Source organism: Oncorhynchus mykiss, chromosome 4 (assembly GCF_057628025.1).
Source record: "Oncorhynchus mykiss isolate SJ-2025 chromosome 4, ASM5762802v1, whole genome shotgun sequence".
NCBI classification, from domain to species: Eukaryota; Metazoa; Chordata; class Actinopteri; order Salmoniformes; family Salmonidae; genus Oncorhynchus; species Oncorhynchus mykiss.
This window is the reverse complement of record NC_143025.1, coordinates 26,974,298-26,995,832: the sequence shown is the minus strand read 5'-3', so window position 1 is coordinate 26,995,832 and position 21,535 is coordinate 26,974,298. Positions and strand designations below refer to the sequence as shown.

General features: G+C 42.7%; 1 protein-coding gene across 5 annotated transcripts in view; it reads left to right on the top strand.

Moving 5' to 3' along the window:
- Positions 1–13,606: 13,606 nt before the first annotated feature.
- Positions 13,607–21,535, top strand: part of LOC110521594 (phospholipid-transporting ATPase IF) — a 65,462-nt gene continuing 57,533 nt past the window's right edge. For all 5 annotated transcript variants that reach the window (XM_090231655.1, XM_090231656.1, XM_021599256.3 and 2 more), the window contains exon 1: positions 13,607–13,882. In XM_090231655.1, coding sequence (XP_090087781.1) covers positions 13,853–13,882 — 30 coding nt within the window. In that variant the 5' untranslated portion in view covers positions 13,607–13,852. The remainder of the gene's footprint in view (positions 13,883–21,535) is intronic.

Below are 21,535 nucleotides of genomic sequence, written 5' to 3'. Positions count from 1 at the left end.
CCACATCCTGACTGATGGCAGCCCATTCTTGCATAATCAATGCTTGGAGTTTGACAGAATATGTGGGGTTTTGTTTGTCCTCCCGCCTCGAGGATTGACTACAAGTTCTCAATGGGGTTAAGGTCTGGGGAGTTTCCTGGCCATGGACCCAAAATATCGATGTTTTGTTCCCCGAGCCACTTAGTTTTTGCCTTATGGCAAGGTGCTCCATCATGCTGGAAAATGCATTGTTCATCACCAAACTGTTCCTGGATGGTTGGGAGAAGTTGCGTTGGTACCATTCTTTATTCATGGCTGTGTTCTTAGGCAAAATTGTGAGTGAGCCCACTGCCTTGGCTGAGAAGCAACCCCACACATGCTTTACCGTTGGCAGGACACAGGACTGATGGTAGCGCTCACCTCGTCTTCTCCGGACAAGTTTTTTTCCGGATGTCCCAAACAATCGGAAAGGGGATTCATCAGAGAAAATGACTTGACCCCAGTCCTCAGCAGTCCAATCCCTGTACCTTTTGCAGGATATCAGTCTGTCCCTGATGTTTTTCCTGGTTAGAAGTGGCTTCTTTGCTGCCCTTCTTGACACCAGGCCATCCTCCAAAAGTCTTTGTCTCACTGTGCGTGCAGATGCACTCACACCTGCCTGCTGTCATTCCTGAGCAAGCTCTGTACGTACTGGTGGTGCCCCGATCCCGCAGCTGAATCAACTTAAGAAGACGGTCCTGTCGCTTGCTGGACTTTCTTGGGCGCCCTGAAGCCTTCTTTCCAACAATTGAACTGCTCTCCTTGAAGTTCTTGATGATCCGATAAATGGTTGATTTAGGTGCAGTCTTACTGGCAGCAACATCCTTGCCTGTGAAGACCTTTTTGTGCAAAGCAATGATGACGGCAGGTGTTTCCTTGCAGGTAACCATGGTTGACAGAGGAAGAACAATGATTCCAAGCACCACCCTCCTTTTGAAGCTTCCAGTCTGTTATTCGAACTCAATCAGCATGACAGATTGATCTCCAGCCTTGTCCCCGTCAACACTCACACCTGTGATAACGAGAGAATCACTGACATGATGTCAGCTGGTCCTTTTGTGGCAGGGCTGAAATGCAGTGGAAATGTTTTTGGGGGATTCAGTTCATTTGCATGGCAAATAGGGACTTTGCAATTAATTGCAATTAATCTGATCACTCTTCATAACATTCTGGAGTATATGCAAATTGCCATCATACAAACTGAGGCAGCAGACTTTGTGAAAATTAATATTTGTGTCATTCTCAAAACTTTTGGCCACAACTATATATGGAGGAAAGTGCCTATTGACGAGGGTGGGTATGCTTGTTTTGTATTGTCTAGGGTTTTTGTATGTCTAGGGTGTTTGTAATTCTAGGCATATGTAGGTTTATGGTGGCCTGAATTGGTTCCCAATCAGAGGCAGCTGTTTATCGTTGTCTCTGATTGGGGATCATATTTAGGTTGCCATTTTCCCTTGGGTATTTGTGGGTTCTTATTCTATGTTTACTTGCCTGTCTGCACTAGCCATATTAGCTTCATGGTTTGTTTTGTTATTTTGTTAATTTTTTCAGTGTTCATTCTTTAATAAAGAGGAACGTATGCTAATCGTGCTGCGCCTTGGTCTCCTCCCTACGACGGCCGTGAGAGTAATATTCTGTTATAGTAATAATGATGTATTCATCTACAGTAAAAGCAAATTATTTTTAAGCTTTCACTCACTTTTGAAATTTGAGTCAAACATATAAAAGTATGAGTCATCCACTGGGGAGCCAGGCCCAGCCAATCAGAATGAGTTTTTCCTGAGAAAAAGGGATTTATTACAGACAGAAATATTCAGTTTTATCAGCTGTCTGGGTGGCTGTTCTCAGACGATCCCGAAGCCGGATGTGGAGATCCTGGGCTGGCGTGGTTACACGTGGTCTGCTGTTGTGAGGCCGGTTGGATGTACTGCCAAATTCTCTAAAACGACATTGGGTGTGACTTCTGGTAGATAAATTAACATTACATTCTCTGGCAACAGCTCTGCTGGACATTCCTGCAGTCAGCATTCCAAAATGCACGTTCCCTCAAAACTTAAGACATCTGTGGCATTTTAGAGGGGCATTTTATTGTCCCCAGCACAAGGTGCAACTGGGTAATAATCTTGCGGTTTAATCAGCTTCTTGATATGCCACACCTTTCAATTGGATGGATTATCTTGGAAATGGAGAAATGCTCACTAACCGTAGTGTAAACAAATTTGTGCACAAAATTGTAGAGAAATAAACTTTGTGCATGGACCAACACTTTACATGTTGCGTTTGTTCAGTATATTTGCTTCTTTAAAATGGTAAAAGTCACCCTCTGTGCCATGTTTTAGTGAGAGATGTCAAAGTCATTGTCAGAGACAAACAAAAGAGGAAACTTATTCGTTAAGGATTGTAGAGTGCAAAACGTGTGGATGCATTGGTTGGAAACAGATTCATGGCATTTTGGTTGGTCCACTCCGCTTTGTATGGACTGTATTGGCTAGGAGTGGGTGATATTATATGCCTGAGGATCAGCCTTTAGAACTGGCAAGTGGTCTTTATTGTCCAACTCTAGGGTGCATGTTGTACTGCTCGCATTGTGCGTGCACAAGAGACTTTCATTTGCTGATCAATTTCCTACGGCCTCGTCAGCCTCGCTGCCTGCATGTTTTCCGTTGGATACCATATTGCATTAGGCAGCTATTGAGCGCTTCTTCTACTTCTTTGAATTTTTATTGGCAGACTCTAAAAGGTGTATTGATGCCACCTACTGGGTAGGGTGAGAACTGAGAAACTAACACAGGAAGAAAAAAGAAAAAGGGTGAAAACCATACTCAGTATTCTCAATCTCATTATCCCCCCCCCCCCCCCCCCCCAAAGAATAACTATGTAGTCCTTCATTCAGTTTCAAATGTCAACTCAGATCCCTACACAGGCTCTGGAGCCTGAGAGGGGGAAAATCTTCTGACCGTATTCCCTGCAATATTTCAGCCATGAAGTCCTGAAGGTCCAATAACCTTTTTGCTGCTTTCACGGTGATATCCAGTTTCTTAATTTATTTGTTTCTCCTGTACAATTAATCACCAGCACAATGAATGTAATTTAAAAAAAAAAATAAACCTTCACCATTAGTATTTTGTCAGGATATTTTGTCTGATGAGCAACATCAACAGGCTGCTACTCATCCACTGCCATAGCGTCATCTAATTTTTACTGCCTCCGTATAGGAGACCTGCTCGGCAGCCCTGATCCTCACTACTTTGACCTCCTTCAACCTAACAGAACTCTGGAACATGATTCCCATCACAGTTGCAGCATCCTCAGACTCTTCAACACTGATATTCCGTCTGCAAATACTTGTGGCCAACAGGTGGCCAACGTTTTACATTTATGACAGTGTAGCGGTTTTTGTACATATGCTCAGACCACATATCGTTACATGGGTCGGGAGAGACTTTTCACCAAACATCAATAGTACAGAAATGTCTTTCCTCCTTTCCATTCACAGTATGGGTTAATCGACATGACCCAACTATTCCGGTCATGTTGTCCCTATAACAAGAAGCCTCTATCCAGCGAGATGACACATTTCCTCGGTGCCCTACTCTGAAAATCATAACTCTACACTTCATATGTTGAATGTTTATAGAGCTTTCGCTTTTTGCTCTTTCGATACACATGAAATTTCTATCATACCTCTCTTGGTCACTCTGACCGACTCCACTTTTCACAATTTGTCCTTCACCATCTTCATAGCGGGTCTCCCAAATAAACATGCTTATTCATGGAGTGTACTCCAACCAGAAACAGCTGTTCATTTCCAAATGTAGTTTTAGCTACATTCTTCTTTATTACCGTTCAGTCATAATTACCAACTTCACTCACGTCAAAGTCAAACACTGCATCAGCTGCCGCCATTACAATACCTGCCCCCATCGGACCAGATTCAAGTTTGTCCAGCCACCTTCCTACACTCCGGAACTCTTTATTCTTCTTGTCCTCTGGTTGTAGCTAGCTCGGGTCTCCATTCTGTACGACATTGTTCCCAATCAGTGCTGACTGTAATCCCAGTTGATAGGCCGGCTAAAGCAAACCCCTCTGTTGAGTTTCTTGCACGTAAAAAAAAAGAAGTTTTACGGCTAAACCCGCCCATTTCTACACATTCTTTTCATAAAATCAGATTTTAAACCCTAAGCTTAAATTTACACTGCTAACCTTATGCCTCACCCAAACTTTTTGTAGACAATTTTGACTGTGTGGCTGTGTTATACAGGGGAAACCCTGTGGCCACGGATTGCGGCTTCAGCTAGATACCACCACCAGAAACCAAATCAAATTTTATTTGTAACATGTGCCGAATACAACAACCTTACTTACAAGCCCTTAAGAAAAACAAGTGTTAACTGCATTGATGGTTAGGTAAAAAAATAGATTAGATGCGGCCTTGTGAATGTTGACCTGTTTAAAGGTCTTGCATCTGCTACGGAGAGCGTGATCGCACAGTCATCCAAAACAGTTGATGCTCTCATGCATGCTTCAGTGTTGCTTGCCTCGAAGCGGGCATAGAAGTAATTTAGCTCATCTGGTAGGCTTGTCTCACTTGGGCAGCTCGCGGCTGTGCTTCTCTTTGTAGTCTATAATACTTTGTAAGCCCTGCCACATCCTACGAGCGTCGGAGCTAGTATAGTACGATGCAATCTTAGTCCTGTATTGACTAAATAGATTTGTCGTAATTTAAGGTTAGGCATATGGTTAAGGTTAGGTTTGAAATCAGATTTTAATGATACATTTTAGAAATGGGTAGGGTTAAGCCATAATTATGACTTTGTGACTGGTTATAGTTTTACACAAAATAATATTGTGTATTATTTATTTGATGAAAGTACCGACTACACCGGTGCATTAGTCATTCGCACCAGCTTGTCGTTGTGCATCCTGAGGGTAGTGAGGTTGGCGAATTATCACGTCACATCCATATAAATCCTAGCTAGCTGTCATCACAGATGACGAAACCAATTGTATGGTTAAAAATAATATTTTTTGTCATCGTGGAGGGACTCTAGCTAGCTAGTTTACTACTAAACTAACCTACCTCGAGGTAGCTATCGCCATAGCAACGAAAAACGGCAAGTTGCTGTCTGGCTTCAAAACATCCAAACACAGTTATAAACAATTTTGGTCCAAACTATCATGGTATTTCTATAGTAAATCTCATCTTTAACGGTATTGAATCTAGTCACGACAGGGATGTAGCTGGGGAGAGTTTATTTTAGTTTACTAGGATCCCAGTTAGCTACACGCAATATAAGGTTTTAATTTGATGTGTAAAATAACAAAATTATATTGTGTATGCTGAATTTGCAAGAGCAAGCCAAGCACTGCTGTCAAAATGTTTTAAAATAAAACACTGCAAACAAGCACACGGGTCATAATACACCATTATTTGTACGACCAATGGGAAAACAAAATAAGAGCAGGATCAAAAATGATAGCTAGGTAGGCTTGTCCAACATTCTCCCTGCCATGCAACCATCCCAGAGGCAGGGGAGAAAGGATGGTCCACCTGCCCGTTGGACTGAGGCCGGTACCTGGATGGGAGGTTGGCCGTGGCCCCCAGCTTCTCCATGAAGGCTCTCCATACCCGCAACTTGAATTGGGGGCCACGTCAGAGACTATGTCCTCCAGAAGGCCGTAGTGCCAGAAGATCTGCTGGATCAGTGCCTCGGCAGCCTGAGAGCGGTAGGGAGACCAGAGAGAGGGATAAAACGGCAGGATTTAGAGAACTTGTCCACAACAACCATATAGTGGTGAAACAATCAGACAGAGGGAGATCAGTAACGAAGTCCATGGAGAGATGGGACCAAGGCCGCTGAGGCATGGGAAGGAGTTTCCCTGCTGGAGAGTGCCAGGGATATATAGTTTGGGCACATAGAGCAGGAGTTGACATAGAAAGCAACGTCATGCGACAAGGTGGACCACCAGTATTTAGCGGAGAGGGATGGAATTGTGTGGGTGATACCGGTGTCCAGAGGCGAGGGATGTGTGCGCCCAGGTCAACAGCAGATCCCTTAACCCCGTGGGAACGTAGATGCGGGTTCCCTCTCCAGAGCCTGGCGGATGGAATGATGGGCACCTGTGGAACCACAGGGTAAGGGAAAGCAGGTCTCCCGACATACTCATGCCCAGGCAGTGATTTTGATCCTCAACCAGGATATGGTGGGGTGTCTGAGGATGACGTTGTGTACTGGCGCAGTGATGAGGAAGGGAAGGCTTTCTTGGTGTACTGGTCCCACGGTGAGGGGTGCTGTGATGTGCGTGATCGTGCCGAATCCCAATGGCTTGGACCGAAAAAGGAAAGGAGAGCAGGTACGAGGTGATGTTTAGGGAGGAGGCGAAGGCCTGGTCGATCAAATTCCCAAGGCACCGGTGTCCACTAGAGACAACACCTGAGGGAAAGCCAGCGAAATGGAAACCAGGAAGGCTTTGGCGGAAAAACAATGACTGAATACTCACGCCTACCCTGGGAGACAGATGATCACAGGGGCATCCCTCTGCCCTAGTGGACTCATCTGAAGCTGGTGGCCCTCCTGGCTGCAATAGGAACACAGCCCCAGTGGTTTCTGGCGATGTTGCTCTGCCGCAGAGAGGTGTGTGGCCCCTACCGCCATTTGTTCAGGCTCTGCCTCAGGACAGCCAAAGGAGGGGGTGAGGGAGGTATCAGCCCTCCCGAAGAAGTTTGTCCAGACAGATGGCCATAGTGATGAGCGCCTCCAAGGAAAAGTTGGCGTCCAGGCACGCCAACTCCATCTAGACCTCCTCACAGTCCTCTACGGAATAGGGTGCAGAGTGCCTGTTCACTCAATCCCCTGGAGGGTGCCACGGTCCAGAAGGTGAGAGCTTGCTCAGAGGTCTGGGCATCCTGCCAGATTTGGAATATTTGCTCACCTCCTTTGCCCTCCGGTGGATGGTCAAAGACCGCCCTGAACCTCTTGTATAAACCTAGCGCTTCCTCTCCTCTCTCCCAGACAGCTGTAGCCCTCTCCAACATCTGCCCGGTCAGCAGGAAAATGGCCATGGCAACCTTGGACCTCTTGGCGGTGGGGGATCCCGACTGAAATAGAGGGAGCACTGGAGTAAGGAAGCCACAGCATTTGGATGGGGTTCCGTCATGCTTGGTCGGGAGGGACAGTCATGCATCACCTCCCTGAGTGGACTTCTGGGTTGGCTGGGGAGCTGGCTCGCCTCATGGTAGGCCCTCCGCTAGTTGGAGGTGAAACCTTTCAGGTGGCGTCGAGGGGGTGGAGAACGCGGAGGATATCATCCATAACTGTACCCAGTTGCACCAGCTGATCGTGGTGTTGGCGGAGAAGGTATCCCTGTTCACCGACCGTCTGGGAGAGGTCTTTCTCTTCTGCTGCTTTTATAATATCTCAGGCAGCATTCTGTCAGGAAGCAGGTGTAGAAGGTGAGTTTAAAGATGACAGAAGGCAGATAATCAGAAGCGTACTGAATGTGACCAAAACCAATACTGCCTAATGACTGAGGGCTAAATAAATGGAGTGAGGTCCAGGTGTGTGTAATGAAGGGGAGCAGGTGTGCATAATATTACCAGGACCGGTGGTTAGTAGACTGGCAATGTAAAGCACTGGAGCATGGCAGCGGGAGTAGGAGTGACAGACAACTTTCCAAAAGGTCAGTTTGTCAAATTTCTGCCCTGTTTAGAGCTGCCCCGTTCAACTGTAAGTGCTGTTATTGTGAAGTGGAAACGTCTAGTAGCAACAGTGGCTCAGCCGCGAAGTGGTAGGCCACACAAGCTCAGAGAATGGGACCATCGAGTGCTGAAGCGCATAACATGTAAAAGTCGTCTGTCCTCGGTTGCAACTCAAATCAAATTCTATTGGTCATATACACATGATTAGCAGATGTTAATGCGAGTGTAGTGAAAGACTTGCGCTTCTGGTTCAGACAGTGTAGTAATATCTAACAATTCCTCAACTACCTAATACACACAAATCTAAAAAGGGGTGAATGAGAATATGTACATAATATATGGATGAGCTATGGCCAAGCGGCATAGGCAAGGTGCAATATATAGCATAAAATGCAGTACATTCATATGATATGAGTAATGTAAGATATGTAAACAGTAAAGTGGCATTATTTAAAGTGGCATCTTTTAAAGTGACTAGTGATCCATTTGTTAAAGTGGCAGTGATTGGGTTACCATGTAGGCAGCAGCCTCTGAGTTAGTGATGGCTGTTTAAGAGTCTGATGGCCTTGAGATAGAGACTGAACAGCTTCTCGGTCCCAGCTTTGATACACCTGTACTGAGCTCGCCTGCTGGATGATAGCGGTATGAACAGGCAGTGACTCGGGTGGTTGTCTTTGATAAGCTTTTTTGTCTTCCTATGACATAGGGTGCTATAGGTGTCATGGAGGGCAGTTAGATTGCCCCCAGTGATGCGATGTGCAGACCGCACCACCCTCTGGAGAGCCCTGCGGTTGTGGGCGGTGCGGGTGCAGTACCAGGCTGCGATACGGCCCGACAGGATACTCTTGATTGTGGATCTGTAAAAGTTAGTCAGGGTTTTGGGTGACAGACAAATTTCTTCAGCCTCCTGAGGTTGAAGGGGCGCTGTTGTGCCTTCACCACACTGTGTGTGAGTGGACCATTTCAGTTTGTCATTTATGTGTACGCCGAAGAACTTTCCACTTCCTCCACTGCGGTCCCTTTGATGTGGATGGGGGCGGGGGGGCTCCCTCTGCTGTTTACTGAAGTCCACAATCATCCTTTGGTTTGTTGATGTTGAGTGAGAGGTTGTTTTCCTGACACCACACTACGAGTGCCCTTTCCTCCTCCCTGTAGGCTGTCTTGTCGTTGTTGGTAATCAAGCCCACTACTGTTGTGTCGTCTGCAAACTTGATGACGGAGTTGGAGGCATGCAAGGCCACGCAGTCATGGGGGAACAGGGAGTACAGGAGGGGGCTGAGCAGGGACCCTTGTGGGGCCCCAGTGTTGAGGGTCAGCGAGGTGGAGACGTTGTTTCCTACCTTCACCACTTGTGGGCGGCCCGTCAGAAAGTCCAGGACCCAATTGCACAGGGCGGGGTTGAGGCCCAGGGTGCTCACTACCGAGTTCCAAACTGCCTCTGGATGCAATGTCACCCCAAGAACTGTTCATCGGGAGATTCATGAAATTGATTTTCCTTGGCCGAGCAGCCGCACACAAGGCTACGATTACTATGCATTGGCTGGAGTAGTGTAAAGCTTGACGCCATTAGACTGTGGCGCAGTGTAAAATACTTAAGTACTGGGGGAACTTTTTTTGGGGGGGGGGGGGGGCACTTTACCAATTAAAATTTGACAACTTTTACTTTTCTTTAGGAAAGTAGTGAAGTATGTACTTTTTACCTGACACCCAAAAGTATTCATTACATGTTGAATGCAAAAACAGGTTAAGACATTTTTGCAAATGTATTAAAATTCAACTGAAATATAATATTTACATAAGTACTCAGACCCTTTACTCAGTACTTTGTTGCAGCACCTTTGGCAGCGATAACAGCATTGTCTTTTCTTGGTATGACGCTAAAAGCTTGGCACACCTGTGTTTGCGGAGTTCTCCCATTCTTCTCTGCAGATCCTCTCAAGCTCTGTCAAGTTGGATGGGGAGCGTTGCTGCACAGCCATTTTCAGGTCTCTTCAGAGATGTTTGATCAGGTTCAAGTCAGGGCTCTGGCTGGGCCACTCAAGGATATTCAGAGACTTGTCCGAAGACACTCCTGCATTGTCGTGGTTGTGTGCTTAGGGTCGTTGTCCTGTTGGAAGTTGAACCTTCACTCCAGTCTGAGGTCCTGAGCGCACTGGAGCAAGTTATCAGAGGATCTCTGTACTTTGCGCCGTTCATCTTTGCCTTGATCCTCCCAGTTCCTGACGCTAAAAACATCTTCACAGCATGATGCTGCCACCACGCTTCACCATAGGAATGGTATTGGCCAGGTGATGAGCAGTGCCTGGTTTCATCCAGACGTGACGCTTGGCATTCAGGCCAAAGAGTTCAATCTTAGTTTCATCAGACCAGAGAATCTTCTTTCTCATTAAAGACTCATGAGTCTTTAGGTGCCTTTTGGCAAACTCCAAGCAGGCTGTCATGTACCTTTTACTGAGGAGCGGCTTCCGCCGGGCCATTCCACCGTGAAGGCCTGATTGGTGGAATGCTGCAAAGATGGTTGTCCTTCTGGAAGGTTCACCCATCTCCACAGAGAAACTCTGGAGCTCTGTCAGAGTGACCATTGGGTTCTTGGTCACCTCCCTGACCAAGGCCCTTCACCAATTGTTCAATTTGGCCGGGCGGCCATCTCTAGGATGGTCCATCTATGTTGGTTCCAAACTTCTTCCATTTATGAATGACTGAGGCCACTGTATTCTTTGGGACCTTCAATGCTGCCAACATTTTTTGGTACCCTTCCCCAGATCTGTGCCTCGACACAATCCTGTCTGAGCTCTACGGACAATTCCGTCAACCTCGTAGCTTGGTTTTTGATCTGACATGCACTGTCAACTGCGGGACCTTATATTACCTATGTGTGCCTTTCCAAAGCATGTCCAATCAATTGAATTTGCCACAGATGGACTCCAATCAAGTTATAGAAACATCTCAAGGATGATCAATGGAAACAGAATGCACCTGGACTCAATTTCGAGTCTAATAGCAAAGAGTCAACACCTATATAAATAAGTTATATTTTAATGCATTTGCAAAAATGTCCCAAAAACTTTTCACTAAAGATATATAAGATATTTAATTAAGCCATTTTAGAATAAGGCTGTAACATAACAAAATGTGGAAAACGTCAAGGGTTTGAATACTTTCCGAAGGCACTGTATATTGCAATATATTACTTTCCTGTATGGGTTGCTTTCCCTAGCCCCCTTACACATACCGTAGCACGCTCTGTCCATTGTGCTGACAGAGCAGTGGAGATACACTTTGTGGCAACCTTTCACTCAAGCATGACTTTTTTTATTTTATATAGTGACAAAACTAATACTGTGGGGCACAAGTGAATGAGAGGGCTAGGCCCCCTTGTGGAACCGGGCCGGTCAAAATACAGAATTAATCAAGCATTTTGTCAACAGTGATAACAGCTTGTTAACTGGATGTAAGCAGTCTACCTACTATGTTGAATTCAGTTTTCAGAATAACAAAGTCACTCACAAATAGCTTCGATTCAGATGTTTTAATTTCTGGGGTAGCTAGCTAGTAACCTAGTAACCAGAAGCTGCAATAATTTGATATTCTTAGCAATAAGCTTCCCAACTACCTAGCCATGTTGCCGCAAGATAAACTTATAAGCATGGCTTGACCAGACCAGGTCTGACAATCTTCAATCAAATACAAAAACGGTCTTATAAAATTAGCGGTTCTTTAGATGACCCCTGGCTCGATAGTTATGGTGCTTTCAAGACGACTGGGAACTCTGGAAATAAACGAGGTAAAATCATGACATCATTGATCTTAAGGTCTGAAAGTTCTAAACTATTTTTCCTATTGAACAAATTGTCGTTTGAAGTCAGATTTCCGAGATCCGTTGTTTTTAACGCGGCATTTGCATTCACATGCTAGTCGGGAACTAGGAAACGTTCGATTTGCTAATTCGTTCAACTCGGCACATGTACAACTACAACCAGTTAGCAAGTCGTACATTTCTGAGTTTCCTAGTTCTGACTATTATGTGAATGTGGGGCATAACTATCACTAATGCAACAGATGAGGTCATGTTGCTAGGAAGTGTGTAGCTCCCTTGTGCGGCAATGGCAGTTGTGCAACAACTTTACCAGCATCATTGCATCAATGACATGAAATATGAGTGCTAGTGTAATCAATGTGTAAAAACGATGTAAAAAAATAAAAAAATATTGTGACGTACAGTCATTCAGATCATGATTGGTCATAAGCGTTGACATATCATTTTTGACAGCAAAGACCTAAAAGGCATTCCACACATGCAGCAGCTACTCTTCCTGGGTTCCACAAAGGATGTGGGACAGGAGACGCAAGACCATAGAGATAGACAGAGGACTCATCTTTGCTTCTGTGCCGTGTTAGCGTCTGACAGGATGTGTGACCTGTTTCAAGAAGCTAGGTGTATATTGCACATCACTACTTCACATGAGAGGCATTTGAATCCCCCCGTTAATACAAATACAATTATTAAGGTACAGGGCTAGTTGATTTAGCCAGGGAAAAACACAGGACCCTTACCGCTAGCCATGATTTGATTAACAAATGGATGGGCTGGACATGCCAAGATAGGAGTTCAGGTTAGTCTGCCTTGTATCTGTCTTTAACATGAGCTGCTCAGTATGTGTGGATAATCTTTTCTACCACTGTTTTTTTTTTTTAAGATATGAGGAACTGAAAATTGCATTTTCATTTTCAGATATACGTTTCTAATTTAGTCAGCAAGTCATTTTCATTGCAAGTTAAAGCAAGTTGTTTCCAACGCTGCAATACTACCATGCAGGTAGCTAAAGCTAAACAACTAGGTTCAACATTAGATAGCTAGCAACGCAAATGACTAGCTGGTTCGCAAGCTAACATTATGTGTATGATCTGTGTAGTCTCATAAAGCCATTTGTGTTGCTAGCTAAAATTGAACCTAGTTGTTTAGCTTTAGCTACTTGCAGATTCATGCATGGTAGTATTGCAGCGTTGAAAACTGGGAATTTGGAAAAATGCAACGTCGAATCATGATGTCATTGATCTTCAGATCAGAAAGTCAGAGCTCTAGAAAGTTTCCCCGAGTTGGAATACTGAGTTGGATGACCATTCAAGTACATTTTTCCCCCCAGTCGGAGGCATTTTTTCTGAGTTCCCAGTTGTTTTCAACCCAGCGTTAGAGTTGGGATTATGGTTCATTGTTTGGCTAGCTAGCTACATGTCTAAACAAAAGACTCCACTATGAAAGTAAGAATTTAACTATGCCGTTTACATTTTCTGTATCCTGTGCATGTGACAAGTAAACCTTGATTCTATTTGATATAGTGTGTGTTTACCAGAGACTAATGTGAAGAACATAGCCTGCACCAAAATCAGATTAGAATATAGGCCTGGATTAGATAGTGTATTTTTACTACCATCACCACTTAGTCTTGAAATCTTTGGTTGTTTACCACTGTGAATCCTTAAAGAGACTAGTGGGGCTAAGGCTTAAGAGGGTGTGAACGATGCTGAATGGTGTAGACAAAGAGCTCGCCAGTAGGTGTACCAAAACATTACCAGGCCATTTTCTCAAAATTTTAGCAACTTTCCAAGCATAATTACATTCCCATTAATATACAATTTTAGTTCTGTGTCTACTTTTATCCAATGTAAAAAACACAATTTCAAATGCTGCTATATAGGATCCAATCTAGGTGGTGGGTCACATTTTGAAGTACTAAATGTTCTTCACAACTGGCTGATCACATCTTTTGAAGGAGTGGGATATGACTCCAACAGGGTCACCAGGAGTCCCACCCAGTTGACTACATAAAAAAAAAAAAAAAAAAATTGTGGAAGCCCTTAATGGCGCTGCCCATGCCAAACCGGATTTTTGGCCACTAGAGGACTCTATCATTCTCTATGGACGAGACAGACTTTGCAGCCGTCACATTAATAGGGACATAATTACTTCCACGTAATGTTAGAGATCATGTTTGATCACATAATCACACAGCCTGGATGTTTTGTTTAACGAACACAATATCTGTCTGTAAAAGGAAATATTTATGGTTTGGGAAGGGTTTACGGGAATAGCTAGCTAGCCACCTTGCTGGCTACTTTGGATGACATTTGGCAAGGATGCTACTACGGTGGATACGGCAACAGCTGGTAAGTAAAGTATCCTCGTTAACTAGCTAGAAATACTCGTTAACTAGCTATAATTGGCAAGGATGCTACTACGGTGGATACGACAACAGCTGGTAAGTAAAGTATCCTCGTTAACTAGCTAGAAATATCCGCTAGCAAGGCGACTTTGCTATTGAGAAGGACGTTGATGCACATGAAACAATATGATTTAGCTACCTAGTTGCTTTGAAGAGTTAAGAATCCGATCAACTGGCTGCCTGTGTAAATTCGCCGCTGAGCTAGCTGGCTTGTTTATTTACCAAAGATGAGTAGGGCTAGTTGTTAGCTACTGCATTAATCCAACCAGGGCTCATTTATACATTCTAACGCAACTCAAATGTATCTAGCAAGTTGGCTGTGCTGTTATGCACGATGAGCTAAGCTTTTGGCCAGTTAGCTAGTTTAGTATAACGTTAACTATAATTAGCTACGTTTGAGTAATTTAGCAGACGTTAGAGTTAACGTTACTTACAATTAGTGTATTCATCTTAAAGTGGAACTGTTATTAAATCTGTTCATAATACACCCCCAGCCCAGGAAGAATGACACGTTTTGTACATTTGACACGCAAGCACTTATATGGTCATTCATAAAGTCATAGAATGTTTGGGAATGACAAAGGCATTTGTGAAAATTCTATTGCAATAGTGTGAACGCAGCCGTTCATTTGGACAATTAGACGCTAGTTGGATATGAACAAATTGAGGATGGGAGACCCACGTATAGGTGCGGACCACACAGACGACAAAGCGTGTTTCACTTTTGTTACCTAAAGAATAACACATTTATATTACAATATTATTGGGAATGAGAGGGCTACTTAGTGTTGGGACGGGATTACATCAGTGATTGTATGAGGATGAGTTGAGGTGTTCAGAGGCTTGACTTTAGTTGAGGTGTGAATATACTGTAGGCTTCAGTGCAGGACAGGCTCATCATAGATGGTGTTGGAGAAGAGGTCAACTCTTCCACTGAGGGCAGGACCGGATTTGACTGGGAAGACAACACACATTTAGACCAGGGCTAATAATGAGTTAGTCCAAGCAAGGAGTAAAATAATTTGTGTAATGTGATTGACTCTACATATAGTAATGGGAATTGATAGGCCTACTCAGTGTTTGGAGAGGAAACAGTCAATGTGCCAGTGGATGAGAGAATACATGTGAGGAGCGAAATGACAATGGTAGTGGATTGGAAATCAGGGAACAGGAGGGGATTTAGCTGTAAATACAAATAGCAGCCACATTCCATTACAGAAGCACCATGATAGGTTTGGGCAACAACTTTCTCCATGAAGTTAAACTCAGACATCTCAGAATTCATAGTCTAACAGGCTGTAGCTCGCTGCCCACTTGACACAAAGTAGCCCAAGAAACCTTCCTGAGTAAAGCCCTGATCATCCACCTACAGTGCATTCTGAAAGTATTTAGACCCTTTTCCCTTGCTGCGTTGCTGCACAGCTTTTTTTCAGGTCTCTCCAGAGATGTTCGATCGGGTTCAAGTCCGTGCTCTGGCTGGGCCTCTCAAAGACACTGATACTTACCCCGAAGCCACTCCTGCGTTGTCTTGGCTGTGTGCTTAGGGTCATTGTCCTGTTGGAAGGTGAACCTTGGCCCCAGTCTGAGGTCATGAGGGCTCTGGATCAAGGATCTCTACTTTGCTCCGTTCATCATTCCCTTTGAGCCTGACCAGACTCCCAGTCTCTGCCGCTGATAAACATCTCCACAGCATGATGCTGCCACCACCACCACCATGCTTCGCCGTAGGGATGGTGCCAGGTTTCTTCCAGACGTGACGCTTGGCATTCAGGCCAAAGAGTTCAATCTTATTTTCATCAGACCAGAGAATCTTGTTTCTCATGGTCTGAGAGTCTTTAGGTGCCTTTTGGCAAACTCCAAGCAGGCTGTCATATGCCTTTTGAGCGGCTTCCATCTGGCCATTCTACCGTGAAGGCCGGATTGGTGGAGTGCTGCAGAGATGGATGTCCTTCTAGAAGGTTCACCCATCTCTACAGAGGAACTCTGGAGATCTGTCAGTGACCATCAGGTTCTTGGTCACATCCCTGACCAAGGCCCATCTCTCCTGAATCCTCAGCTTTAGGAAGATTCTTGGTGATTCTAGTTGTCTTCTCCATTATTCTTAAATGGAAGACAATTAGGCCACTGTGTTCTTGGGGACCTTCAATGCTGCAGAAATGTTTTGGTAACCTTCCCCAGATCTGTACCTCGACACAATCCTGTCTCTGAGCACTACATACAATTCCTTCAACCTCATGGCTTGGTTTTTGCTCAGACATGCACTGTCAACTGTGGGACCTTTATATAGACAGGTGTTTCCTTTCCAAATCATGTCCAATTAATTGAATTTACCACAGGTGGACTCCAATCAAGTTGTAGAAACATCTCAAGTATGATCAATGGAAACAGCATTCACCTGAACTCAATTTCAAGTCTCATAGCAAAGGGTCTGAGCATTAAAAACCTGTTTTGTCATCATGATGTATTGTGTGTCGGTTGATGAGGAAAACAATTAATTTAATCAATTTTAGAATAAGGCTGTAACTTAACAAAATGTGGTAAAAGTCAAGCGGTCTGAATACTTTCCGAATGCACTGTACCTGACGATAACTGACAACTGCGAGCAGACTGGTGGCACCATAGGTCCCAGAGTGATGGGACAATTGTTTTTCCCCCCTGGGGTCCGGAGTTTTTCCTTATCTTGTAACCTAACCAGTAAAACGCCGGACCCTATAGGGTATGACAATGATTAATCAGTTCTAAAAAGGTTTTATATGCTTTATATGACTTTAACACCAATGACTCGTGACTTGACTTGGACTCTAGACTTATGACTTGATACCCTCCCCAAGCCCAAATATTAAAAAGTGTGCAGCGCATCAACTCTTCATTTAACGGATTACAGTTTGAATCGGACAGCAGCCAATCAAATTGTGCCAGCTGAGAAAAAGTTGTGCGTGGCAGTGCAGAGGAACGTCGGCGGGTGAATTCAGATGGAGCCCTTGGAAAGATGATACCCAAAATTATTATTTTCGGATATAAAGACGGTGCTGTATCAACAAAAAACAGATTGCAAAAAAAGTGGGAAGAAAATTACAGACGGATGCGCAACAAATGTTCCACATTTGAAGCTGCACAAAAAACTAAGTCGTGGCTAATATAGCCGACAGCTATATATTTTATTACTTTACTGGTGTCATGTAGGCTAATGTAACGTTAAATCAGTGAGCCTCCACACAGTCGGTGCGGGAACGTGATCATTGCACCCAAGATTGAGCTACAACTGGCTAGGCAGTTGGTAGCCTAAATCATGCCTGATATTACTGCTGTTCCTTAAACCATTGACATACGTTAGCCTACTGTAACCACAGAGAGAGAGAGAGTGTGTAAGGTTGGGCGATTGTGTACAAGCCTACATCGCCCGATTGCGATCCTCGATAGTCGATCACTGTGTGTGTGTCTCTTTCTCATGGCTCATGGAAATATGACATTTATTTGGAAAGTAATAAGTATATAGATCTTTTTTTAAAGCATTCATGATTTGCGTAAATGTAATATGCTAACTATTACTCTTGTTCAAAATATGAAATGGTATTACATTTGGTGAAGAGCACATTATGACTTGTTTAGGACTCGAAACTCAAAGTTTAGGACTTGACTCGGACTTGTCTGTCTTGACTTGGGACTTGACTTGAGTGCTAAGACTTGAGACTTACTCGTGACTTGTAAAACAATGACTTGGTCCCACCTCTGTTTTATACTAGACTAACGGGGGTTATTCCACACAGACCACAACTGATGGACAATAGAACTCACAGGGCTGAATTTGCTTTATGCATGTTTGCATCATACAGGCCTATGCAACTGTAGGTCTAATTAAAAATTAATTCAGTTTGTCATCACTATGTTGATTGATTAATTCCAGTTAATAATTTTGGATTGAAAAGGTATAGGCAGCCTAGTCAGCCCATGTTTAAATATAAACAAAACAAAATCACATTCACATTTCCTCCTGACAAACAAATGGACTATAAATACATAAACGTTACCAATTTGTTTACCCTTGCCAGATGGACATGGCGCATAGGCTGTATGCAGCTGTTATTATTAGTAGCCTAGAGTTGACTGAAAAATCATCTTGATTTCATCCCATACAGCATGTCAGATCTCTAATGTTTAGGTGTAGCCTAGGCTGCTGCAACATTTATGTAAAGAGTTTGAGTGTGTCTGTCAGGAGTGATTGTGTTATCACCTTTGCTAAATAAATACCGGAGGAAAGTGGTAAGCCTACTTGAGCAAAAGAATGCGCTGCGTCAACCTCTTTTTAATCTCACTTTTAATGGAAGTGATCAAATCTTTCTGAATTGATTTCGACAACCTAGAGAAGACTGTAGGGGCTTCCATATGCATCATAATGTGCAATTACATCTGCAAGCTCCTTGTAGTTGCCCTTGTTAGCTGAACCTTTCCTCTCATCTTGCCAACTCTTGCCGATAAGCTGCTTGTGACCCTGACATGCTGACCACACCGCTCGCTCGCACAAAATACATCTGAATGGATTTCTTCAAATATGTTACATTGTGATCAAACAACCTTGAAAATGTAGGCTCTCTCTCCCTCAGTTATGCACACCAACAACTAATGCTAGCCAGAGCGAGATGAGCTAAAATCTAACAAGGGAACATTAGATAAACCCTCTCAAACTTTTTCAGCTAGTTGGCTGTCAAAATTGCACTTATAAACTATGGGGAATAGTAGCCTGCTCGTCCTTCTGCAGCTTGACTGCCAATGCATGCTTGTCCCAACCCACGTTTTGACGACTGAATGGGAACTTGCCTGCTAATCGATGACAAGTACATTTGATTGACAACTAAGGATCCATTTGTAAATTGCCTCCTATGTGTTAGTGTGCCCTGCATTCGTAAATTCAGAGCGTTGTCACATTGTCTGTTCATAAATTCAGAGCGTACACTGCACTATTGACACTGGACGCTCTGGTTGAGGAGTATGGTTGCGCCAAGTGTTCCTAAAACAGAATTCAAGGACCAAGCTAACTGGCTAGATTGCTAGCTACTTCCAGACTCAAATGAGAGAGAACCTCACTGACCATTTTACTCGCCCTAGCAGAGCCAGTTTACATGTTATGTAGAGCTTTAGTGACTAACTGTGCTGCAGGCAACAACATTTGGTATAACTGTTTTGCTGAAGTTTACTGACACCGGTAATATTCAGCGTGTGTTCGTAAATTCATCAGTTATTCTGCGCTCATGCACAATCAGACGAGAGTGCTCAGAAATCTGAGTAGATGGCCAGTGAATTTACGAGTGCAAGAGATGTGCTAACTGGATAACAGTCATTCAAGTTCAGCGATTCACATGTCTTGCTAGCTAACCAAATAACACCTGCATCTCTAGCAGTAGCCCCTAAAAAACTATATGAGGGGAAAAAGTTGGGTCAGTCACCCACTCCTCCAATGACATGACATCCTTCCAGCAGATAGCTAGCTGGCTAACGTTAGGCTCCGTGTTTTTAGCTTGTATACATAAATATATATGCTAGCCTATTAGCCACGTTATGACTGACTTATGATCTTTGCCCTTGCTAGTTTGATTGTATTGACATTCCCAGCCTTAGTTACATTTGTCTGTTTTTGTCAAACATATTGAGTAATTGAAACGGTGCATCCCGAATGGGTGGAGGCAGCAAACAATGTACCAGGCCAGCTGTAATTTACAACCTGATAGCAATTTTTCTGGACTACCAAGAAATGTATTGGTGAATTATATTAATCATACATTGAACTGCATCCATTTATTCTGCAAATAATGCCTTACTGTACATCATGGAATTTTGTCAAATATTACCTTTAAAAAAAAAAACTCTTATAAAGTTTGTAGCCTAAACTGGGAATTTGATATTTTTGACTGATATTACGATTGTTAAATATCTTCAAAGTAATTAAAATGCTGTCAATTCCACTTAAAGATAGCTAGCTGGTAGTTATTAAATACATGATATGGAACTTTGGCGACGACTAAGTCTTTTTTTTTAAATCTCCCGCATTGGGCTGGATGTGTCAATGTGTATCAATGTTTATAGATGCAAAATCTATTAGTAGAATTACTGTTTTACCTCAATTAGCAATTTTCTGGAAGCTGTACAGCACCACTTTTTTTTAAATGTCCCCCACGTGGGTCAGCCCCCCACCAATTCAAGTTCAACTATTGAGCTTCAGCTCCTTGCTATTTGAGTGACAGCTAGCAAGAGGGACACATGCACCCTTTAAAAAATAATACTTTTTTAAAACAAATATCAACAAACAAAAGAGGAATAGTCACATGCAAACAAGCATACATACAAACTGTTTACATTGCCTGGATTCCTAAACAAACAAATCATATTCATTAATAATACAAGTTTTAATTGCCTTTTTGTTTTTCATTTTAGTTAATGCAATATTCTTTATATTCATTTATAAATTCATTTTTAAATTAATTTATAGACCATTTGCTTTGTGAATTTGAAATGTACCTAGTATTATTAGCAGTTGAATTAAATATACTACATTTTTATGTAAACATTTCTGAAATAAAGCATTATAACAAAATTCTGTATGTCAGTCCAAAAAAATTCTACTATAAATACAGGCAAAAAACAAATGCAAAATGGTCTCTTTCTCCATTCCAGAGAAATCCCATTTATCGTCAATATTCATCTTGAATCTTTCCAAAACATGTTTCACAGAATTTATCGTATGTAACATTTTAAATTACAATTCTATAACCAGTTACGAAAAAAAAGAGAATTATTTTTTAAATTGTATATCTTTGTTGTTCCATAGAAAGTATCTGTGAGTAGAAAATTGTTTATACGCTTACATCCAAGCTAAAATTGCCTGCTTATGGAATTTGGCCAACTTTACTGGGATTTTATCAAAATTACATCAAAACAAAAATTCTAAACCACTAACAGAGTCAAATAAATACTTAGGGAAGACATTCCAAATACTGTGCTGGTTCTTAACATACTTCAGAATCCAATTTATTTTAAAAGTATTATTTAGAGTATTGAAATCTAAAACCTCAAGACCTCCTTGTTCTTTGGTATTAGTGAGAATATCTTTTCATAGATATTGAGGCTAGTTCCTCCAAATAAAATTATTAAGAATCTTATCTAAGTCCTTTACAATTTTAGGGGATAATTGAAGTGATAATGAGACATAAACTGATCTGGATAACCCTTCAGCTTTGGACAATAAAACCTGATCGTATAACGAAATATCTCTCAGCAACCAGGGGTTAAATTTCTTCTTTGTTTTCTCAATAGTGGGGTTAAAGTTTAATTCACTCCTTTGTTTTTTATCCTTGCAAATAACAATTCCAAGATAAGTAACCTTATCTTAAATTGGGATACCATATACTTCCTGTAAAACACAATCCTTGAGTGGAAATAAGACTGACTTATTGATATACATTTTCAAACCCAAAACTAAGGAGTAGTCTTCAATACAGGAAACTGCTTTAGAAACCTCATTCCTGTTTCTTAAGAATATGCTGGTATCATCAGTCAGTTGACATCGTTTAAATTCATTGCCAAGTGCTGAAACACCTTGAAAATT